This window comes from Syzygium oleosum, unplaced genomic scaffold (assembly GCF_021117445.2).
Source record: "Syzygium oleosum isolate NSW1041296 unplaced genomic scaffold, Sole_v2.1 Sole_v2.14, whole genome shotgun sequence".
In the NCBI taxonomy this organism is placed as follows: domain Eukaryota; kingdom Viridiplantae; phylum Streptophyta; class Magnoliopsida; order Myrtales; family Myrtaceae; genus Syzygium; species Syzygium oleosum.
The window spans coordinates 3036659-3055078 of record NW_026607498.1 but is presented as its reverse complement, the minus strand read 5'-3'; the positions used below and the strand labels follow the sequence as shown (position 1 = coordinate 3055078).

The 18420-nt window shown below is 43.7% G+C and overlaps 3 protein-coding genes across 4 annotated transcripts in view; 2 read left to right on the top strand and 1 right to left on the bottom strand.

Annotated features, from left to right (window-relative positions):
* The first annotated feature begins 2204 nt into the window (after window positions 1-2204).
* On the top strand, window positions 2205-5498 carry LOC115684426 (homeobox-leucine zipper protein ATHB-4). The gene is made up of 4 exons (XM_056318028.1): window positions 2205-2698; window positions 3140-3447; window positions 3798-3877; window positions 4829-5498. Exons 1-4 carry the CDS (start codon window positions 2545-2547, stop codon window positions 5181-5183), a joined length of 897 nt encoding a protein of 298 aa, XP_056174003.1. The 5' UTR covers window positions 2205-2544; the 3' UTR covers window positions 5184-5498.
* A 923-nt stretch (window positions 5499-6421) lies between these two features.
* The window catches only part of LOC115666822 (actin-related protein 2/3 complex subunit 5A), a 63638-nt gene continuing 51639 nt past the window's right edge, over window positions 6422-18420 (bottom strand). Inside the window, exons 2-6 of one of the 2 annotated variants that reach the window (XM_056318029.1) lie at window positions 9965-10122; window positions 9781-9853; window positions 9576-9676; window positions 7101-7186; window positions 6422-6779 (exon numbers count right to left, since the gene is read on the bottom strand). In XM_056318029.1, the coding sequence (XP_056174004.1) occupies window positions 6655-6779; window positions 7101-7186; window positions 9576-9676; window positions 9781-9853; window positions 9965-10062 (483 nt within the window). In that variant the 5' untranslated portion in view covers window positions 10063-10122 and the 3' untranslated portion in view covers window positions 6422-6654. Of the gene's footprint in view, window positions 6780-7100; window positions 7187-9575; window positions 9677-9780; window positions 9854-9964; window positions 10123-18420 lie in introns of those variants that run through there. The other variant, XM_030588477.2, reaches the window with a different exon arrangement.
* Window positions 13443-15992, top strand: LOC115684454 (uncharacterized). Its single transcript, XM_056318026.1, has one exon. The coding sequence runs from the start codon at window positions 13565-13567 to the stop codon at window positions 15917-15919; it is 2355 nt and encodes a 784-aa protein (XP_056174001.1). The 5' UTR covers window positions 13443-13564; the 3' UTR covers window positions 15920-15992.

Here is an 18420-nt window from a genome sequence, read left to right as displayed (position 1 = left end):
TGTTAGAAAGTCAAATCGAAAAGTTTTAAGCCGATGCGGGGTAAATACTCTAACAGCTCCTCTCACGTGTAAGCCAGATCACGAGCGGCGCATGAAATTTAGACCACGGTACATGGAATTCAACAAACGGGTGGGCGGACGTACATTCTGCCATGAACGTTCGATCGCATACAGAGAGAGCCCAGCCAAAGAGGAAAAGCCGACGGCACACGCCGCGTCCTCAGGAAAAAAAGAAGAAAAAAATAACGAACCGAAATCGACCGAAATTACGCAGCCCTGATGTATAATTATAGCTCCAAACGAGGCAGAGACGAGCAGAAACAGGAAACGGGAAATGGCCCGGGGCAAATCGCGTCCGCGCACGTGCGGTGGATCGACCGAACGTTCGGGGAACTAAAACAACGTTGGTGTCGGAGATTATCTCGCCAAGGTCTAAAGGGCGTGGGGGCGGGGGCGGGGGCCCAAAATCCGAATCCCAACAGATCCGCTTTCATGACCACCACCGCCCATCCCCAACCCCCGCACGTGCGATGGCCCCCTTCGACGTCCGCTTCGATCACGTGCGCGCGGGGGAACGGTCCCCCCTGCCATCCACGGCTGGGATCGCGCGAATCCCCCGGACACCGACGAGCGCCCGCCGCACGATCGGAAAACTCATCGGGGCTCCATTCTATAATATTTCTCAACTCACGTGGGCTCCCACTGGCCTCGCCTTAATGCATGGGAGCACCCGCAGTCGCGTGATGATGTCCCGCGCTCTTTGATGGCGTCCTTATATCGTTTTTGAGCACCTTTCCCTTCATTTTACAGATCCCTTCCCCTTCTGTTTTTTCCTCTCTTTTCCTTTCCCTCTTTTTATTTTGATGGGAGGAAAGAAAAAGTCGAAAGAGCTCGGGCGTCATCGCGGGAGCTCTGTGCCCGTCGAGAAAGTAACGTCCGGTTGGAACCATAACTATCGTTCGGAAGGATGGACGGGTGGGTGGGCGATCGCCCCTGTTTGGAAAAGACGAGATCGAGAGCTCGAACTCTGAAAACGTCGAAAGTAACGAGTAGTCGGGAAAATGACGGTGTTACAGTTTTGCAAATTGATTTTTGTCGGTGTATAGATATAGTTTGATTATGGGAAATAGAACGATCGGAATTCTGATCATATATATAAACGTACGACCATATATGAGCTCGCGTGTGTTTTTCATACCATTCATGTATGGTTCGTTTCTTTTTCAAGTACGAGAAGAGGAATTTCACCAGCGGGTGCCTCGGGACACTAATTCGGTAACTAATTAGCATGAAACACTTCGGAACATAAACCGGAGATTATTAAGGACAACTTCAGATATAGTAGAATGGTCAAAGAATGAAGATCGACTAGCAAATCAAAGCTCGTCGTTCTTTTCTTCTTTCTCCTTCTTCTTTTTCCTATTTGCTTTACTCTTTCGTGCATCTCTTGCTCCTAAACTTTTCGACCCAAACAATTTGAATACAACTAGTCAGATGAACGCCTAGATTTATATTTCGAGCGGGACTTAGACAAAATAATGATAGCATGTGCTACTCAAAATTAATATTTCTTTTAATTTTATGGCTTTCTATGATGTCTTCAAGGATCGGTGCAGTCGTTGAAAAAGGTCGAGTGCTCTTTTTTTTCGTTGCACTAAATGTCGCGCATCTCGTTAAATACTTTGAAGATTTCCGAACCAAGAATCGAGATCCGTTCTCTTGCGATCCAACGGCCATCGACTTCGGATGATCCGGTTCATAGTCCATCTTTCTTCTTGGGAAAGCGTGAGATTCGTGGGTTCCATGGGCGAAGATTGTGATCATTTATGATTCACATCCCCCCCCCCCCCCTTCTCTCTCCTACTCTCTCTCTCTCTCTCTCTCACTGTGTCTGATGATCATCTCATCATTAGTGGATCCGCAGCTTTATGTCCCGTCAACGGGTCAAAGAGGGAAAGCAATCCCCCCAGTTTTAACCACCACCGTGAGATGTGCCCCCCACCCTCAAGAACTGAACCAAACCACACGTTTTAACCACAGTAAAGAAGGGAGGGAGGGAGGGAGGGGGGCACTGATGCAATCCATCATCAATAGGGCGAATGAACTCATTGGGGGAGGTGCCTGCCCTGCCTGCCTGCCTGCCTGTGTGGTGTGGGAACCATCAATCATCATCATTCATGCAATAGGCTGGACTGACACTGGTCATCATTACACTCTCTCTCTTCCCCCTCCATTTATCTTGATGTTGTCCCATCCTTTCATTGTCTTGCAAAGGGGGCGTAGACACCACCAGTCCTGCCCCCGAGAGGGCCAAGACCCAAGAAAAAGAAGAGGTCGTAGCCATTTTCAAATCCTCTGTTCTTTGCCCCTTCTTCTTCCTGTTCTTGTTTTCTTCAGAACCTAAAGCACCCAGAATCAAGAAACCCAGGAGCCGTTGCTGTAGGCAAAGGAAAAATTAGCAGCCTTTTTTTTTTGGTCTCCTTTCGAGGGAGGAGGAGGTTTTGGTTTTGAGTTTGACCCCCCACTTCTTGGGGAAAAGTGGAAATGGGTGAGCAAGATGACGGGCTGGGGTTGAGTCTGAGCCTGGGATGTGCGAAGAGTGCATTGTCTTTGAACCTCAATCTCGTAGAAGCTCCTACACAGTCCAGGCAGAGTCCTGGGCAGAAGAGTTCTTGGAATGAGATTTTCTACTCTCCTGGTGAGAATAGGTTTTTTGGGCTTGCTCTGATTTTCTTTTCTGTTGCCTTCTCCAACGTCACATTCTGTTATCTTGTTTAATCTTTGAAAGCGTAAATAGTTTTTCTTTCCAATCTCTGCTTATCCTGGATTTAACATGCATCATTCTGCGAGGCATTTGTCTGAATGGGTACACTGCGTTTTGTATCCTTTGGTTCATAGAAGCTACAACGCAGAAAAGTTCCTGTGAAATTTGATTTCGGTTTACTCCATGTTTAATGTCATCTATTAGATTAGATGTAGAAGGCTAAGACGCTAATCTTCATTAGCAGTCGTCGGTATTAGTTATTTTCAAGGAGGTTGAAGTATAAGATTTGCCTTAAAAACTCGATAAAGTTTTGAAGGAGTGTCATCCTCCTTGGCCTCAGATGTCAAATCCTGATTTGTATATATCAACTTTCAGTAACAAACTCCGAAACAAGGCCGTTCCTTGGTGGAGTTGGCGTCAACCGAGACATAATAGTGGTGGAATTGGATGATGATAATCGGGTCTCATCGCCTAACAGCACCGTGTCAAGCATAAGTGGCAAGAGAAGTGAGAGAGACCCACATGGAGACAATGAAGTTGAGGCTGAGAGAACTTCGTGCTCTTATGAGAGCATCGAAGAAGATGGCAGCGGAGGAGATGCAGCGAGGAAGAAGCTCAGGCTGTCTAGAGAACAGTCATTGGTGCTAGAGGAGACATTCAAAGAGCATAACACTCTTAACCCTGTGAGCGGCAATTTTGGTCATTTTGTTACTAATTAAGACTATGCTTTCTTTAAACGTGCGCAAGCATTTAATCACTGCATAGACATGGATGGTTGGTTGGAAAAATAGACTTCAAAGTGCATTTCAGTCATGAGATTGATGTTTATTTGTAGTTATCATTTGCTAAATAACGGTCGAACTGGGGATTTGAGACCCTTTCTTAGTTTCTTATTAGCAATGATTGGATCTGTGTGAATCACAAATTGGTTTTCATTTTCATTTATGATAATGAGATAATCTGTAGGTTCCCCTTTGGATGTGAGAAAGGGGTGGTTCCGATGAGTTTAACTGGAGATTATTTTGAGTTTCAGAAGCAAAAGCTTGCCTTGGCCAAGCAGCTGAATCTTAGTCCCAGACAGGTGGAGGTCTGGTTTCAGAACAGGCGTGCCAGGTAAGGGCTTTTGATTGATACTTCTGAGTTCTTTTTCCCCAATTGCATGGCTTTACATCTGTGTCATCTGCATCACTCTGATTATTGTGAAAGAAATATGCGAAGACCCACTTCTTGATTTGATTAATCAACCTTGACCCTTTCTAATGTGGAAGCTACGATAATTGCCTTGAGCTTTATTCAACATTATGTGTGTCCCGGAGGGAGGGGGGGGGGGGGGGGGTGGCGGGGCCGCGGGGGGTTGGGGGTGTTAAGGAATTCTGTACATGTGATGGGGGGTCTTTCTTAGTCATTTGATGGTGGCTTGACAATTCAATGGCAAAGTTGTTTTCTTATAGTGGGTGCATGTAATCTTTGGGTCCACATGTATGCCCTGTTGGGCCACCTTGGACGCGAGTAGTGTGAGCATGTAGCAGGAGTCTGGCGATGTGACTTGTCACGTAGTCTAGGAGTACACTTCACATTCTCACTTAAGTATGGAGCTCCTATGTGTGGGATCCTTAAAACCTCAGCCGCCAGGGAAGGAAGTAAAGTATATTAGGGAGTACTCAATACCCAAAATTTCGTGATGCAAGGGCTAATTTTAGATTCATGCACTCATATAATCTACAATGCAGCTCTGGGAAGGCTCTGTTTATGGTCAGGTTAATGATGTTGGGTCTTTTGTGTCGATGAATTGGCTCGATGAAGAAACTTCCCCATATTAGGTTTGAACAAATGTGCAATTATTTTGTCTAATAACTGCCATCTGGATTTTCTCAAGCACATGGAAACGGGTTTAAGTTTTTTATTCATATTGACCCCCGGCATGAGGCTATCATAAACTACCGTACTAGATTGAGCCAAAAATGCTTTATTATCCTAGTGTAATTTAGCATCAACAATCTGTATGGGGAGCTCTGTATTCAGATGTATCATGACTTCTTTTTTCTTTTTACCAATTTGGTGTAGGACTAAGACGAAGCAAACTGAGGTGGACTGTGAGTACCTTAAAAGGTGCTGCGACAATCTTACCCAGGAGAACAAGAGGCTGCAGAAGGAAGTGCAGGAGCTCAGAGCACTGAAGCTGCTCTCCCCACAGCTCTACATGCATATGAAGCCCCCCACCACGCTCACCATGTGCCCTTCATGTCAGCGAGTGTCTGTCCCTTCGTCGTCATCGTCGTCTCCATCTTCATCTTCAGTCGCTGCCTCAATGATTAGCCCCACGGGGCCAGTCCATAATCCGTTTAGTCTGACTGGAGCATCCATCAGCCCTTGGGCAAGGCTACAGATGCAACAAGGACTGAACAATTTACACTCTTGATGGCTTCTCCAGACATTTGCACCGCATGTGCCAAGGCGTAAAGCAAAGAGTGTCGGCTCATCCTGACGATACATTAGAAGATTATGACGTAGAAGGATCGGATGATTAGCAAAATAGAGCGTCTATTGTGCTTTTTGCTGATAATAGGACATTGATTGCTGGGATAGAGATATCTTATCCCTGTATTTAGGGTTGAAAACATGGAGGGAAGGGAAAAAGGTGAACGTTAGTTGTTCATGAATCTTGTTCACTTAGGTAATTTGATGATCTATCGTGACGTGGGTGATTGTCGAACCTATTCGAATTGTCGATGAATCATGGTCTCCTCTGCCATGTTGGGTCATAAGCAGTTTCAAGCAATTCAATTAATGATATTTGTTGACAGGTAACACAGAATATGCCTTTTGAAGCTAAATTTAGGAGCGAGATACCGAGATACGAGCGAAAGTATTAGAAGCGTAACTCATCAATGAATAGTTGTATGATGTCCCCTAACCATGGATCCATACATGTCAGTCACATTCTGTGATTAGGCAATGAGCATATCAGACTGAAAGTTCTCTTTCATCTTAATGTTTTGTTTTATAAATCTCGATGGGCGATAACCAAAGGTGACTAATATCAAAATTCAAGCATCGAGTAGAATGGGGTACATATCGAACATCAATTGACTGACCGATACATGAAGTACTTTTCCCATTACGCGACTTCAAGAAGTGGAAAAGACGGTTTGCTGTTCAAGAGGTCGAGGCTCGAGCAGAAAATGAGTCTGATGCCGACCCTGCATTTACTCAAACAAAAAAAGGAGACGCTGTGGACGTCAGCCAACAAAATGGACGTCAGTTTAGAACATATCCTTACGCTCTGGTTTTTATTTGGCCCAGTTTTTACAACTTTGAAATTTCTATACATGTACTCTGTCATGTAACAATGGCCATTTCGTCCTCCTTGTAAAATCAAAATGCACAGAAAGTCAGCTGCCAAGATGAGTTATGGTGATTTTATTTTCAGTTTGACGAAACTGGAACCAGTAATGTTGCTTTGGGCAGCCTCAATTCCCAATAACGTTGCTCTGGACAGTCTCAATCCCCAAGTGATGATGCAGAATCGTGTGCGCAAAATCTGGATCAAGACACTGTAAACATACTTATGTTTCTCATGTTCGCGTTAGATTAATCTGTTGTTCTGTTTTCTTTTATTATGTCAGTGTCCATTGTTGCTAGTTGCGCTCGCAAGGGTAGACAAACGGCAACACCTCGAAATGAAAGAATAAATGTTCTCTAGCAATCTGAAGCAAGTTCAGCTTTGTAAGGACTAGGAGACAATGGTTCCTAATAAAGCGCAATACTAATCACAGTCATGTCGATGGCAGATACGCTGCAGCACAAATCTACAGGAAAGGGAGGCGAGGAATAATACAGTAGAAACTTCTCTCTCTTTGGTAAAGATGGCAATAATCATCATACTGTATTCATGGTGTCTGCCAAGGAACGAAGTATGCACCCCAAGCCTGCCCTCTCCGTGAGTCTTTCGTGAATCCGCAGGCACTGGTCACAGGTGGGGCGATCCCCTGTAGACAAGCCTCTGTACAAGTATCTGGCAAGCAAACGAGAAGATCAAATCACTAGAGGAGGTTCTGGTTTCGCAGATATGTCGTGAGTGGGAAAAGAAGAAGGCATTAACGAAAGAAATGAAGTACACACATGAACTACAGCAACGATAGCAATTACACACCAAATTCTGTTACTACTCACTTGAGAAGGAATGCGTGTTTTAACTCCAACAAAGGCCTTGACAAGAATGGTAATCCGAGCAAGATAGTAATGATCAGACAAGATAAATAAATAATAAACGGGGAAACTCTGCTTCATACTTATTGGCCACACACACACACGCACAGAGGTAGATCGTATCTACCTTTAATCTCAGTTAACCATTGTGAAATTAGAAGACAGTGCTCAATTTGCATTTGCTGGTCATGAGACCATAATTGCACACTGAGCCTGAAGGTCAAAGTAAAATACATGTTAAGCCTACATACATAAGGCAAATAATAGATCCCATCAAATCCCTGTCTACTTTATAACCGCTCTTAAATGAACATGTTCACAGCCGTAAGAACATTCAAGTACTTCGATGAGGACCTCAAGACAATTTTTGTTATATACCATCTTGTCAGTGTTGATCAACTCAAGTACCAAAAGCAATAAAAAAACATCCCACAGAGCATTTGCATATAATTCCTCAAGAAGAGTTAGATGATGCTCTGAGCCGGTCTTAAGCATTGACAGGCCAATGAGTCATCTTTGCAGTATACATAGAATAAGATAGGTTTCAAATACTGATATAAAAAAAAGTAACATGTCCTCCAAACAGAAAGACAAGTATTGTGCTGCAAGATGCATCAAACCCAATTTATCTGGTCAGATGACACTGTTATGGACAGGAAGGAATTCAAAACACATAAGTACAGGAAGACTAGGGAAAACAGTGTGCAATTGTCTTGTATGATCATTATATGCCAAAATACAATGACCAAGAAGAACACACAAGACAAATGAACATGGTACAACTTTTTTTCTGGCTGAGTTGCGAAGACTATGGCAAGTCAAGAGTATGGCACCTCAGTGAAAATGTAATCTAAACCAGAATCCTGCAGAAACAAATTCATTCTGCTCCTGCTTGAAACCTGGCCTTGAGATTAAGCTAACTCCAAAAGTTATCCATTTAATTCCTCCCTCCTTCAAATCACTCAGAACAGATATACCATTAGATCAACCTACTCAGAAGTCTCAGGCATTCACGCTAGAAAGGAGATCTGCTAGGACTAGATTGCATGACTAGATTTTGGCACTCAATACAACCAACAAAGAAACAACCAATAAGGACTTTGTCGATACAATTGCTGAAATGCCTTGTCTAGAATTCAGGGAAAGCTATTGCACGTAATCGTAGTTTTGAGACAAACTATATCAGGAGTTGCTTCTGCTACCCTAAATCCACAACTACTCCAAGCATAAACACATATGACCCCTGGACAGGAGCAAATATCACTGAGCATATGCTACCTTCCGTTCCAAAACCTTACCTGCCCTGCTTTATCCTCTCCAGTCTATTACTCTTATGCTTCATTTAGAAGGTGAGGAGGGGAAGAAAATGGAAAGAATATTTAAATTTTCCTCCTCTCCTCACTAAAGTTTTAAACTTTACACCATTTTCCAAGCCAACCCCAATTTTCCTTCCTCTCGGGAAGCATTAGTACTGATCCTTAGGAAGAGACAACTAGAATGCCTAATACAAATCACATCATAGTAATAAAGAAATTCCAGCTTAGTCTGAGCATAACCTCTATAAGGGCTTTTCTTAGGGAATAGGAATCACGACTAGCATAATTTAGCAAATTCACATTACAACAAGATATACTTTTTAACAAAGCCTTAAAAATATAGGCTATGATCAGCTAAAGCATACAATTAATAGTAGATACTGGAAAAACCTAATCTTCATAAGCGAAAGTGAGACACCGATTTTCTAAACCACAGTCAATAAGTAGTTAGCTATTTCTGAAAAAATTTATGGTCAAGTTTCACAAATGGGAATACTGCCAAGATCACTTTGTTAAATGGAGTATCCTCCGCCAAACATTTGTAGGATTGAAAATTATCAGAAGTAAGAAGATGAATATCAAACTAAGTCGTTAAAGAAATAAAGTAAGTCTTCACAAATTCTAAAGTGCCAACCCGGTTGACACAGATAAACCCAAGAAACTAAAAGGACAGTTTGCTTTTTTTAACCATGATTCTTGATCTTCATTAAACATCTCTAATGAAAGCTGCAGCCACGACAAAATGCTTACTGGAAGCAAAATGCATCTATCATGGCTCTGCAACAAACAGTTCAAAGTCTCAACAATCATTATCGGGTAGAGATGCGAGGCCCTCGTAACATGCACCACTCAATTACCCGAGAAGCCTCTTCACGATCCTTAGGTTCATCTGTATCAAGGGACTATAGGAGTACTGAACTGGCACAACAAAAGAACGGAATGGTCGGGTGAAAAGAGTAAGGCCTTCAAAACCCCACACACACACGGTGGCATTTTGGCATAGATATCGGCATGTAAGGTGAGCGGGATGAACAGCAGCTCACCATTGTGGCTTAAACAACTTTGCAGCTAAAGATAAGTTCAGAAATGCTACCACTACTTGTGCCTTCAAGTGCTACAAACTCAATGGAAACAATATAACCATCATCCCCTGTGCTTTCAAATGCTGCTATCGCTTCAAACATTTCAAGTCCACGGCAAAGGGTACGAAGCAACACAAAGCAACAACCCGAACGAGCATCGACAATGGGCAGGTACGAACAACGGGGAAAGACGAGGTTACTCACTTCATGAGGATGTCGTAGTACTCGGGATCCAAAGAAGAGAACAGAGCGTCCAGATCCTTTATCGCCATTATCGCTCTGTGCACCACTATCCAGTTCGCCGACTGCAAAACACCACGAGCACACGACTTCACCACCCACAATTCTCTCGCTCTAGAAAAGATCTACCGACACAAGCAGCGAACACCCAAAAGACAAAAGGGCGAACCTTGCACCGCTCGTCCCGCGTGTTCGGAGGCGACCCTTCGAGCGCGGTCTTGAGGGCCTCCACTGGCTTCGACCTGCACGGCGCGGCGGCGGAAGGCGGCGAGGCGGGGTTAGGCTGGGAAAACCGATCGGCGAAATCGCGGGACGGAAAGGCAGGGGGAGAGATGGGATCAAAGGGAGCTTACTGCTTGAGCAAGCTCTCGATCTTGCGAGACTTGTGCTCGATCCTGGAGATGATGGCCTCCGCGTTGTCCGCCTCCACGAACCCGTCCGGCGCCGCCATTCCGGCGATGCCGTCGCCGTCGCCGTCGACGGAGGAATCAGAAGCGAAGATGGCTCGAAACTCTCTCTCTCTCTCTCTCTGAACTTCCCGTCCTTCCTTTTCTCTCTCACAACATAATGTCTCGTAATTTTTTTATTAAAATATTTTACCACATAAGCTTGTTGTAGAAAATTTTCGTCCAATTGAAATGCGACAAAATTTATTAAAAGCGGTATATAGTTGGGACATATTTAATAATTTCGAATTAACAGCGGTCATGCGCGAACATAGGCTCGTTTGTTTTGAGAAATATGAATGATTTGAAAAATAAGCACTTGTATTATTATTTGAAATAATTAGTCGGTAAAAATTATTTTCATCATTGATAATAATTTATATCTAAATATTTTTTGTGGAGGGTGAAAAAAATTTTGTTTATTCATTTTTGTAGGTGGTACAAACAATTATTTTTAGAAAAATGATTTCTAAATACTCGGCTCGATAGCTCACGAACCTAATCAAGCTCTCACTATTTGTTTTAAATATTCACAAAAAAATGGAATTACTTAATTTACATAATGTTTAAACTTATAAAGTCCAAGCTTGAGTTTTATTTGCGAGTTAATCGTGATTGAGTAGTATATTTAATGCTCGATCGAGCTTGAGTCGAGCTGAGTCAAGTCGAGCTTGAGTTGAGTTGTGCATGGACTCGACTTGGTGAGTTGTGAGTGAAAGAGAGGGAGAGTCACGAAGCATCTACATGAGATGTGAAATAAGAGATAAAAAAAAGATGAAACGAAAAAAGCTGAGGTTTTTAGGTTTCATGAAATTGGTTTTAAATTCGGTCCGATCAGTCCAGTTTTCGAATGATTCTTCACTTGACACCAGGAATCGGATCAATTCCAATGGGAGCTTAGAACCGAACCAATTTTCAGAGTGGTCCGATTCAGCTACACGGTCCTAGTTCTGATGTCTTATCGGACTCGACTTCTTCGAGCTTTGTCAATACTCGGCTCGATAGCTCACGAACCTAATCAAGCTCTCACTATTTGTTTTAAATATTCACAAAAAAAATGGAAATACTTAATTTACATAATGTTTAAACTTATAAAGTCCAAGCTTGAGTTTTATTTGCGAGTTAATCGTGATTGAGTAGTATATTTAATGCTCGATCGAGCTTGAGTCGAGCTGAGTCAAGTCGAGCTTGAGTTGAGTTGTGCATGGACTCGACTTGGTGAGTTGTGAGTGAGAGAGAGGGAGAGTCATGAAGCATCTACATGAGATGTGAAATAAGAGATAAAAAAAAAGATGAAACGAAAAAAGCTGAGGTTTTTAGGTTTCATAAAACTGGTTTCGAATTCGGTCCGATCAGTCCAGTTTTCGAATGATTCTTCACTTGACACCAGGAATCGGATCAATTCCAATGGGAGTTTAGAACCGAACCAATTTTCAGAGTGGTCCGATTCAGCTACACGGTCCTAGTTCTGATGTCTTATCGGACTCGACTTCTTCGAGCTTTGTCAATACTCGGCTCGATAGCTCACGAACCTAATCAAGCTCTCACTATTTGTTTTAAATATTCACAAAAAAAATGGAAATACTTAATTTACATAATGTTTAAACTTATAAAGTCCAAGCTTGAGTTTTATTTGCGAGTTAATCGTGATTGAGTAGTATATTTAATGCTCGATCGAGCTTGAGTCGAGCTGAGTCAAGTCGAGCTTGAGTTGAGTTGTGCATGGACTCGACTTGGTGAGTTGTGAGTGAAAGAGAGGGAGAGTCATGAAGCATCTACATGAGATGTGAAATAAGAGATAAAAAAAAAGATGAAACGAAAAAAGCTGAGGTTTTTAGGTTTCATGAAATTGGTTTTAAATTCGGTCCGATCAGTCCAGTTTTCGAATGATTCTTCACTTGACACCAGGAATCGGATCAATTCCAATGGGAGCTTAGAACCGAACCAATTTTCAGAGTGGTCCGACTTAGTTACACGGTCCTACTTTCGATGTCCTATCGGACTCGACTTCTTCGAGCTTTGTCAATACTCGGCTCGATAGCTCACGAACCTAATCAAGCTCTCACTATTTGTTTTAAATATTCACAAAAAAAATGGAAATACTTAATTTACATAATGTTTAAACTTATAAAGTCCAAGCTTGAGTTTTATTTGCGAGTTAATCGTGATTGAGTAGTATATTTAATGCTCGATCGAGCTTGAGTCGAGCTGAGTCAAGTCGAGCTTGAGTTGAGTTGTGCATGGACTCGACTTGGTGAGTTGTGAGTGAGAGAGAGGGAGAGTCGTGAAGCATCTACATGAGATGTGAAATAAGAGATAAAGAAAAAGATGAAACGAAAAAAGCTGTGGTTTTTAGGTTTCATAAAACTGGTTTCGAATTCGGTCCGATCGGTCCAGTTTTCGAATGATTCTTCACTTGACACCAGGAATCGGATCAATTCCAAGGTTTCGAATTCGGTCCGATCAATCCAGTTTTCGAATGATTCTTCACTTGACACCAGGAATCGGATCAATTCCAATGGGAGCTTAGAACCGAACCAATTTTCAGAGTGGTCCGATTTAGCTACACGGTCCTACTTCCGATGTCCTATCGGACTCGACTTCTTCGAGCTTTGTCAATACTCGGCTCGATAGCTCACGAACCTAATCAAGCTCTCACTATTTGTTTTAAATATTCACAAAAAAAATGGAAATACTTAATTTACATAATGTTTAAACTTATAAAGTCCAAGCTTGAGTTTTATTTGCGAGTTAATCGTGATTGAGTAGTATATTTAATGCTCGATCGAGCTTGAGTCGAGCTGAGTCAAGTCGAGCTGAGTCAAGTCGAGCTTGAGTTGAGTTGTGCATGGACTCGACTTGGTGAGTTGTGAGTGAGAGAGAGGGAGAGTCGTGAAGCATCTACATGAGATGTGAAATAAGAGATAAAGAAAAAGATGCAACGAAAAAAGCTGTGGTTTTTAGGTTTCATGAAACTGGTTTCGAATTCAGTCCGATCAATCCAGTTTTCGAATGATTCTTCACTTGACACCAGGAATTGGATTAATTCCAAGGTTTCGAATTCGGTCCGATCAGTCCAGTTTTCGAATGATTCTTCACTTGACACCAGGAATCGGATCAATTCCAATGGGAGCTTAGAACCGAACCAATTTTCAGAGTGGTCCGATTCAGCTACACGGTCCTACTTCCGATGTCCTATCGGACTCAACTTCTTTAAAGATAATTTTTTTTGGCTCAGTGTGTAAAACCAAATTACTAGCTTGAGTCCTTTTTGAACCGAACGGTCCTTGCCACTTTTTGGGAAGATGTGGCCCCCTCCTCCTCCCTTGTCTTTTCTTTGCCTTGGCTTCAAAGTCTTCCTTCCTTCACCATCTCCACTTCCACTTCCACTTCTCCTCCTCCTCCCTCCTCTTCTTCTTCTTCTTCTTCACCTACTTCAACACACACACATACAGAGCTCAAGCTCCAAGCTCAAAGCTCCAAGCTTTATCTCAGCTCGCTCGAGCAATGTCGATCCCCACCTCCCACACCAACCCGCGCCTCCCTCTCCGCAGCCTCAACCCGCCGCCGGGCAACCAGAAGCCCCCCGCCGCCGCCGCCGCCGCCTCCCCGCTCTCGCTCCCGCGCTCCCTCTTCCGGGCCCTCGTCCTCGCCTTCCTCCTCCTCGCCGTCCCTCTCTTCCCTTCCCAAGCTCCCGCCTTCCTCGGCCACCGCGTGTTCGCCGAGTTCTGGGAGCTCATCCACCTCCTCTTCATCGGCGTCGCCGTGTCGTACGGCCTGTTCAGCCGCCGGAGCCTCGGGGACGACGGCGGCGGCGACGGGCCCGAGAGCGCCGAGGGGCGCGGCGCGGCGGCGGCGGCGGCGGCGTGGAGCGGGCCGCGGGTGGGGGATTTCCTGTCGATTTTCGAAGACGGGTACGAGATCTCGTGCGGGTCTGACGGGAAGGTGCAGAGGCCGGCTCAGGAGGCGTGGGAATGGGACGCTGCGGACTGCTCTCGAGGTGAGTCCAAGGTTGCTTTCGGTGAGGAATGTGATTTTGCAAGTGAGAAAGAGATAAAGTCTGGATCTTTGAGCTCTGAGGATGGTGATACTGTGGTTAGTAGCTGGAGTTCTCAGTGTTTTCAGTGTGAGCCCATTGTTGTGGTGGCTCAGCCAAACTTTAATCTTGGCGATGAATATTGCAAGCCCCTGGGATTGCCTGTTAGGAGTCTGAGATCACGAACTGGGGAGCCGAGTGGGCGAAAATCGAGGAATGGAGGTGGATCTGGTCCTGTTTCTGGTTCAGGGCACCCTTCAATTAGCTCTGATGGCCGTGTCAATGGGGATTTTGGTGATGTGGGTCCGGTTAATTTGGAGAAGAAGTTTGACGAAACTGCGGCTGGCCCTTCGGATTCGTCGATACCGTGGCAGTCGAGGCCCAGGAGGCTGGGGGTTAGAGAGAGTTTTGGTAATGATGGGAAGAACCTGCATGCTAGGCATGTCTCAGTTGAGGAATCTCGATCTAGGCATCACAGATCGAGGTCTTTTAGGTCCCACGGGTCTTTAACTTCGCATACAGGTTCAACATCATCTTCCTCTTCACCTGACAAGCTCTCTCCCTCACATTCCGCTTCTTCGGACTTGCCAAAAATGGAGGACCCTTGGAACAAGAAGGACCAGTTCTGTTCTTCACATGCCGCTTCGCCACTTGATGTTTGCGGTTCGTCAAATGTGTCTGGCTATGAGAAGGGCATGGGGAGAAACTTGGCAGATAAAGACGATTACGGCGAAAATGTAATACATGGTTCGCTTGACAGCAAAAGCACGTTCTATTCATCTTCGATGAACAGGAAAGCTTCACCAGACATGTTGCATCCTGAGAGATGTGAGAAGATTCTGCTCGAAAAGTTAAATGATGAGCGGATGGATTTGAGTGAGAAGAGAAGCCAGGAATTCTTGGGTCATAAACTTCCGCCACGTGGATCTCATTCCCGTAGCTATACTAGTATCGAAAAGTTCAATGATGAGCGGATGGATTTCAGCGAGAAGAGATACGAGGAATTCGCGGGTGGTAAACTTCCACCTCTTGGATCTCATTCTCGTAGCTATACTAGTATCGAAAAGTTAAACAATGAGCGAATGGATTTGAGCGAGAAGAGTAGTCAGGAATTCTCGGGTGATAAACTTCCGCCTCGTGGATCTCATTCTCGTAGCTATACCAGTATCGATACTTTTCTTGATGGGGATGGCCAGAGAAAACTGAAGGGTGATTATGAGGACTCGGGTGGGATCAGCAGAGAGAATTTATCGTATAGAAGAGGGTTACCTCAGGGTTCTCTGAAGTTAGATGTGAAACCACGCGACAAGAACATCAAAGGTACGCTGAGAGGAAAATCAGTCAGAACATTCAGATCGAGCAGGCGCACAGAAACAGTTGATAACGAAGAGACCTGTCGAAATTTCATAGACGACAAGGTGGGAATGAAGCATGAAAGGACAGACCAGTTTTGTATGAGAAAGGAAGGAAACAAAACTGAAGGTTCTCATAGCTGCTTCGGTAGGTTGGGTGAACCAAGTCTGGGAAATTCCGGTCCCGTTTTGCAGCAAGAGTTTGCTGATTGTGGAAATGGCGAGAAGAATCATTGTGACAACAAACGTGTGAACTCTAGAGAGGAGTGGATGGCTGAGGCTGAAAATTTCCGAAGGAGCTTGGATAAAGAAGCCGTGTCTGACTCTGTCAGTGATGCGGGAACTGAAGCTAATGAGGTCGATAAGAAGGCTGGCGAGTTCATCGCCAAGTTTAGGGCACAGATTATGCATCAAAAGTTAGCATCCCTCGACGGATCATTAGGAATAGACATCAGTGAAGACGATTATAGTTAAAGATTAGAAATTTATACTGCTATGGAAGTTATCTAACCAGGTGCATATGCATTTCATAGCAATTTCCTCAAAAGTCTTTTTTGCCTTGTTTCACATGCTTCATTTCCATTTCTTTTGCCTACAGTATGTAGTGCTTGTGATTTTAACTACACCGGTCCTTCTGTATAGAAGTAGATATGTCCCTTTTCTTAGGCATTTGTACTTGTTCCAATCGTCTCCGTCTGAATCAGCTGTGTTACGCGCTGAACTGGCCAAAGTCCTTTAGCCCTCACCTCGCAAGTCTGAGAGCCGTAATCCTTCCGGTCCACAGCCACAGCCCTCAGCTCGGCTATTGCAGTTTACATGCTAAAGTTCTTCCGCTCCGCTCCACATTCACATCTTTGCAAGCACCAGCAGAGTAGGAAGAGTGGATTTGGAGAAGAATCCTTTATTAACAGGTCATATTGGAGCAAACAGGAGAAGTCTAGCAACTCCATGTTTTCTCATCGAGTGTTTCGAAAAGTTGTTTTAAAGACGAGAAAAATGCATAAGAGGTCGAACATCATTATTCATTTTTCTCGTCGTGGCTTCATAACTGGAATTTCCGATGCCTTATGAATGATCTGTCAGTCGGCACAAGAACTTCGTCCAAACCTACGGAACATTTCCTTCCCCTCTCTTTCGATGGTCTAGTAGCTAGTTTTCACTCGTGAGCGAATGCCTCGCCCATGTTCTTTCCTTCTCTTTTCGCTAATGAGCAGTTCTACGGTAAAGCTCAGGTCGGGCGATTAGTCGAGCTGGTACGGCGGACGGGACATTGCTCTTGCACCTCAAGAACGTTAAAAATCCCCACGAAAGACAGATCGAAAGAGTATCATCGCAACTCGGGTCAGCATCCTAGGACTCCATCATTCGGAATTCCAAGTTTTGGACTTCTGGTACGAGCCTGTCTTAGCGCCATCGAATCACTTCCAAGTATGAAAATGGCCTCGACATGTTGGACGACAACTCTCGATCCGTCATTCTTGCCATGAAACCAGCGAAAGTTTTCTTCATGCTGTGCTTGATCACCATCTTGGGGACGAGTTTTCCGCATGAAGTTGGATTTTTGTGAATTGAATCCAAGTTTCCAAAGAGCATGATGATAAGAATCCGACGAAAGTCAATGCCTCGATCTTAGAAGGATAAAAGGAAAATGATAATGTTGATTCTTTTCTAGCTTGACATTTGACTAATCCATCCATCCATCCATCCACACATATTTTTCAGTAATATATGCCATGCATCACGGTCCATGCATTGGATATCAATTACATAGATTTTTGGAAATAAATTTAAGGGTGCATCTATTTCGCAAAAAATGAATAATTTGAAAAATATTTTTTTATCGACTAGACACTTTGACGATTGGATTTTTTTTTGTATCAACATATTTCCCTTTTAAAAGCATTGAAGATTCATTGATCATTCGATTCGAATTAGATAATCAATGGTCATCATGTCCCCATTGTCATCGACAAATTTAATTTTTCCTTGGCGAATTGCTTCTTGGATTGTCTTCCGAAAACAATACAACTAACTGTGTTATGACCCATGAATGGTGCCGCTTGCAATATTTTCTGTTTACTAAATCTTTTTATTAGGAATTTTTTAACCTTCAGTTAATTTAATTAGTCCATCTTTCAAAACTTAGTCGAAGATTTCATCCAATTTGTTGATATCTAATGAGTAAACCCGAGTGTCTTTGGCCCTAACCATTATTGTTTCTTTTATATAGTTAGGCTTGAAGTATCAACAAACATAAGGCTTGTTGAATATCATTTTTTGCCACAACTATTTTAATATTTTCATTTTGGTCAGATTCATCCTCTAACTCATAATAAACTCGGCATTACCTCTAAATCCGTCATTTTCCCGCCTGTTCGGGAGGGTCGCGAGGCATGGCGGCATAAAGCAACAAGCAGCAAGGGATTATTTGCTCATAATGTTTGTAAAAGTTCTAATATGGGATAACATGATCTCTTCATCTCTATGGTGAATTTTGGCTATGACTTTGATTAATAAGTAAATTGGTTAGGAGGTTGGATCCTCGTGCGATACAAGATGCTACAGAAAATAATTTTTTTTAACTAGTCCATAGGAGCATAAAAAGTTCAGAATTGCCGGATCAACCGGAGAAGATGACCATTAGGATGACCGGCAACTCTACGGCGACTCTGGAACAACCGGAGAAGATGCCCGGGAAATCCCGACGCCTAGAAGCTTTCTCGACTTCTTCTCGTCGGGAGGATTTTCCGTCGTCTCTCTCCGGTGCGTATGAATGGGCCGGGCTTTGATGAATGGGCCGTCTCTTTTGATGGGCCTCGTGTTTAATGGGCTTCAGTCTAATGAGCCGGGGCGGTTTTAGTGTGTGGCCTGGGCTGGTCAGGGCAGCAGCTTCTAGGGCCTACGTGAATTGGCGACGAACCAGAAAAAGCCCACTCCTTCTCTTCATTTTTTTTTTTTTTTTGCTATTTCCTATT

Bases quoted from the DNA above. Each gene is read 5' to 3' on its own strand.
- LOC115684426 (XM_056318028.1), top strand. From the start codon at position 2,545: ATGGGTGAGCAAGATGACGGGCTGGGGTTGAGTCTGAGCCTGGGATGT. The intron at 2,699-3,139 runs GTGAGAATAGGT...ATCAACTTTCAG, and splicing joins TGAGATTTTCTACTCTCCTG to TAACAAACTCCGAAACAAGG. The intron at 3,448-3,797 runs GTGAGCGGCAAT...TTTGAGTTTCAG, and splicing joins AGCATAACACTCTTAACCCT to AAGCAAAAGCTTGCCTTGGC.
- LOC115684454 (XM_056318026.1), top strand. From the start codon at position 13,565: ATGTCGATCCCCACCTCCCACACCAACCCGCGCCTCCCTCTCCGCAGC.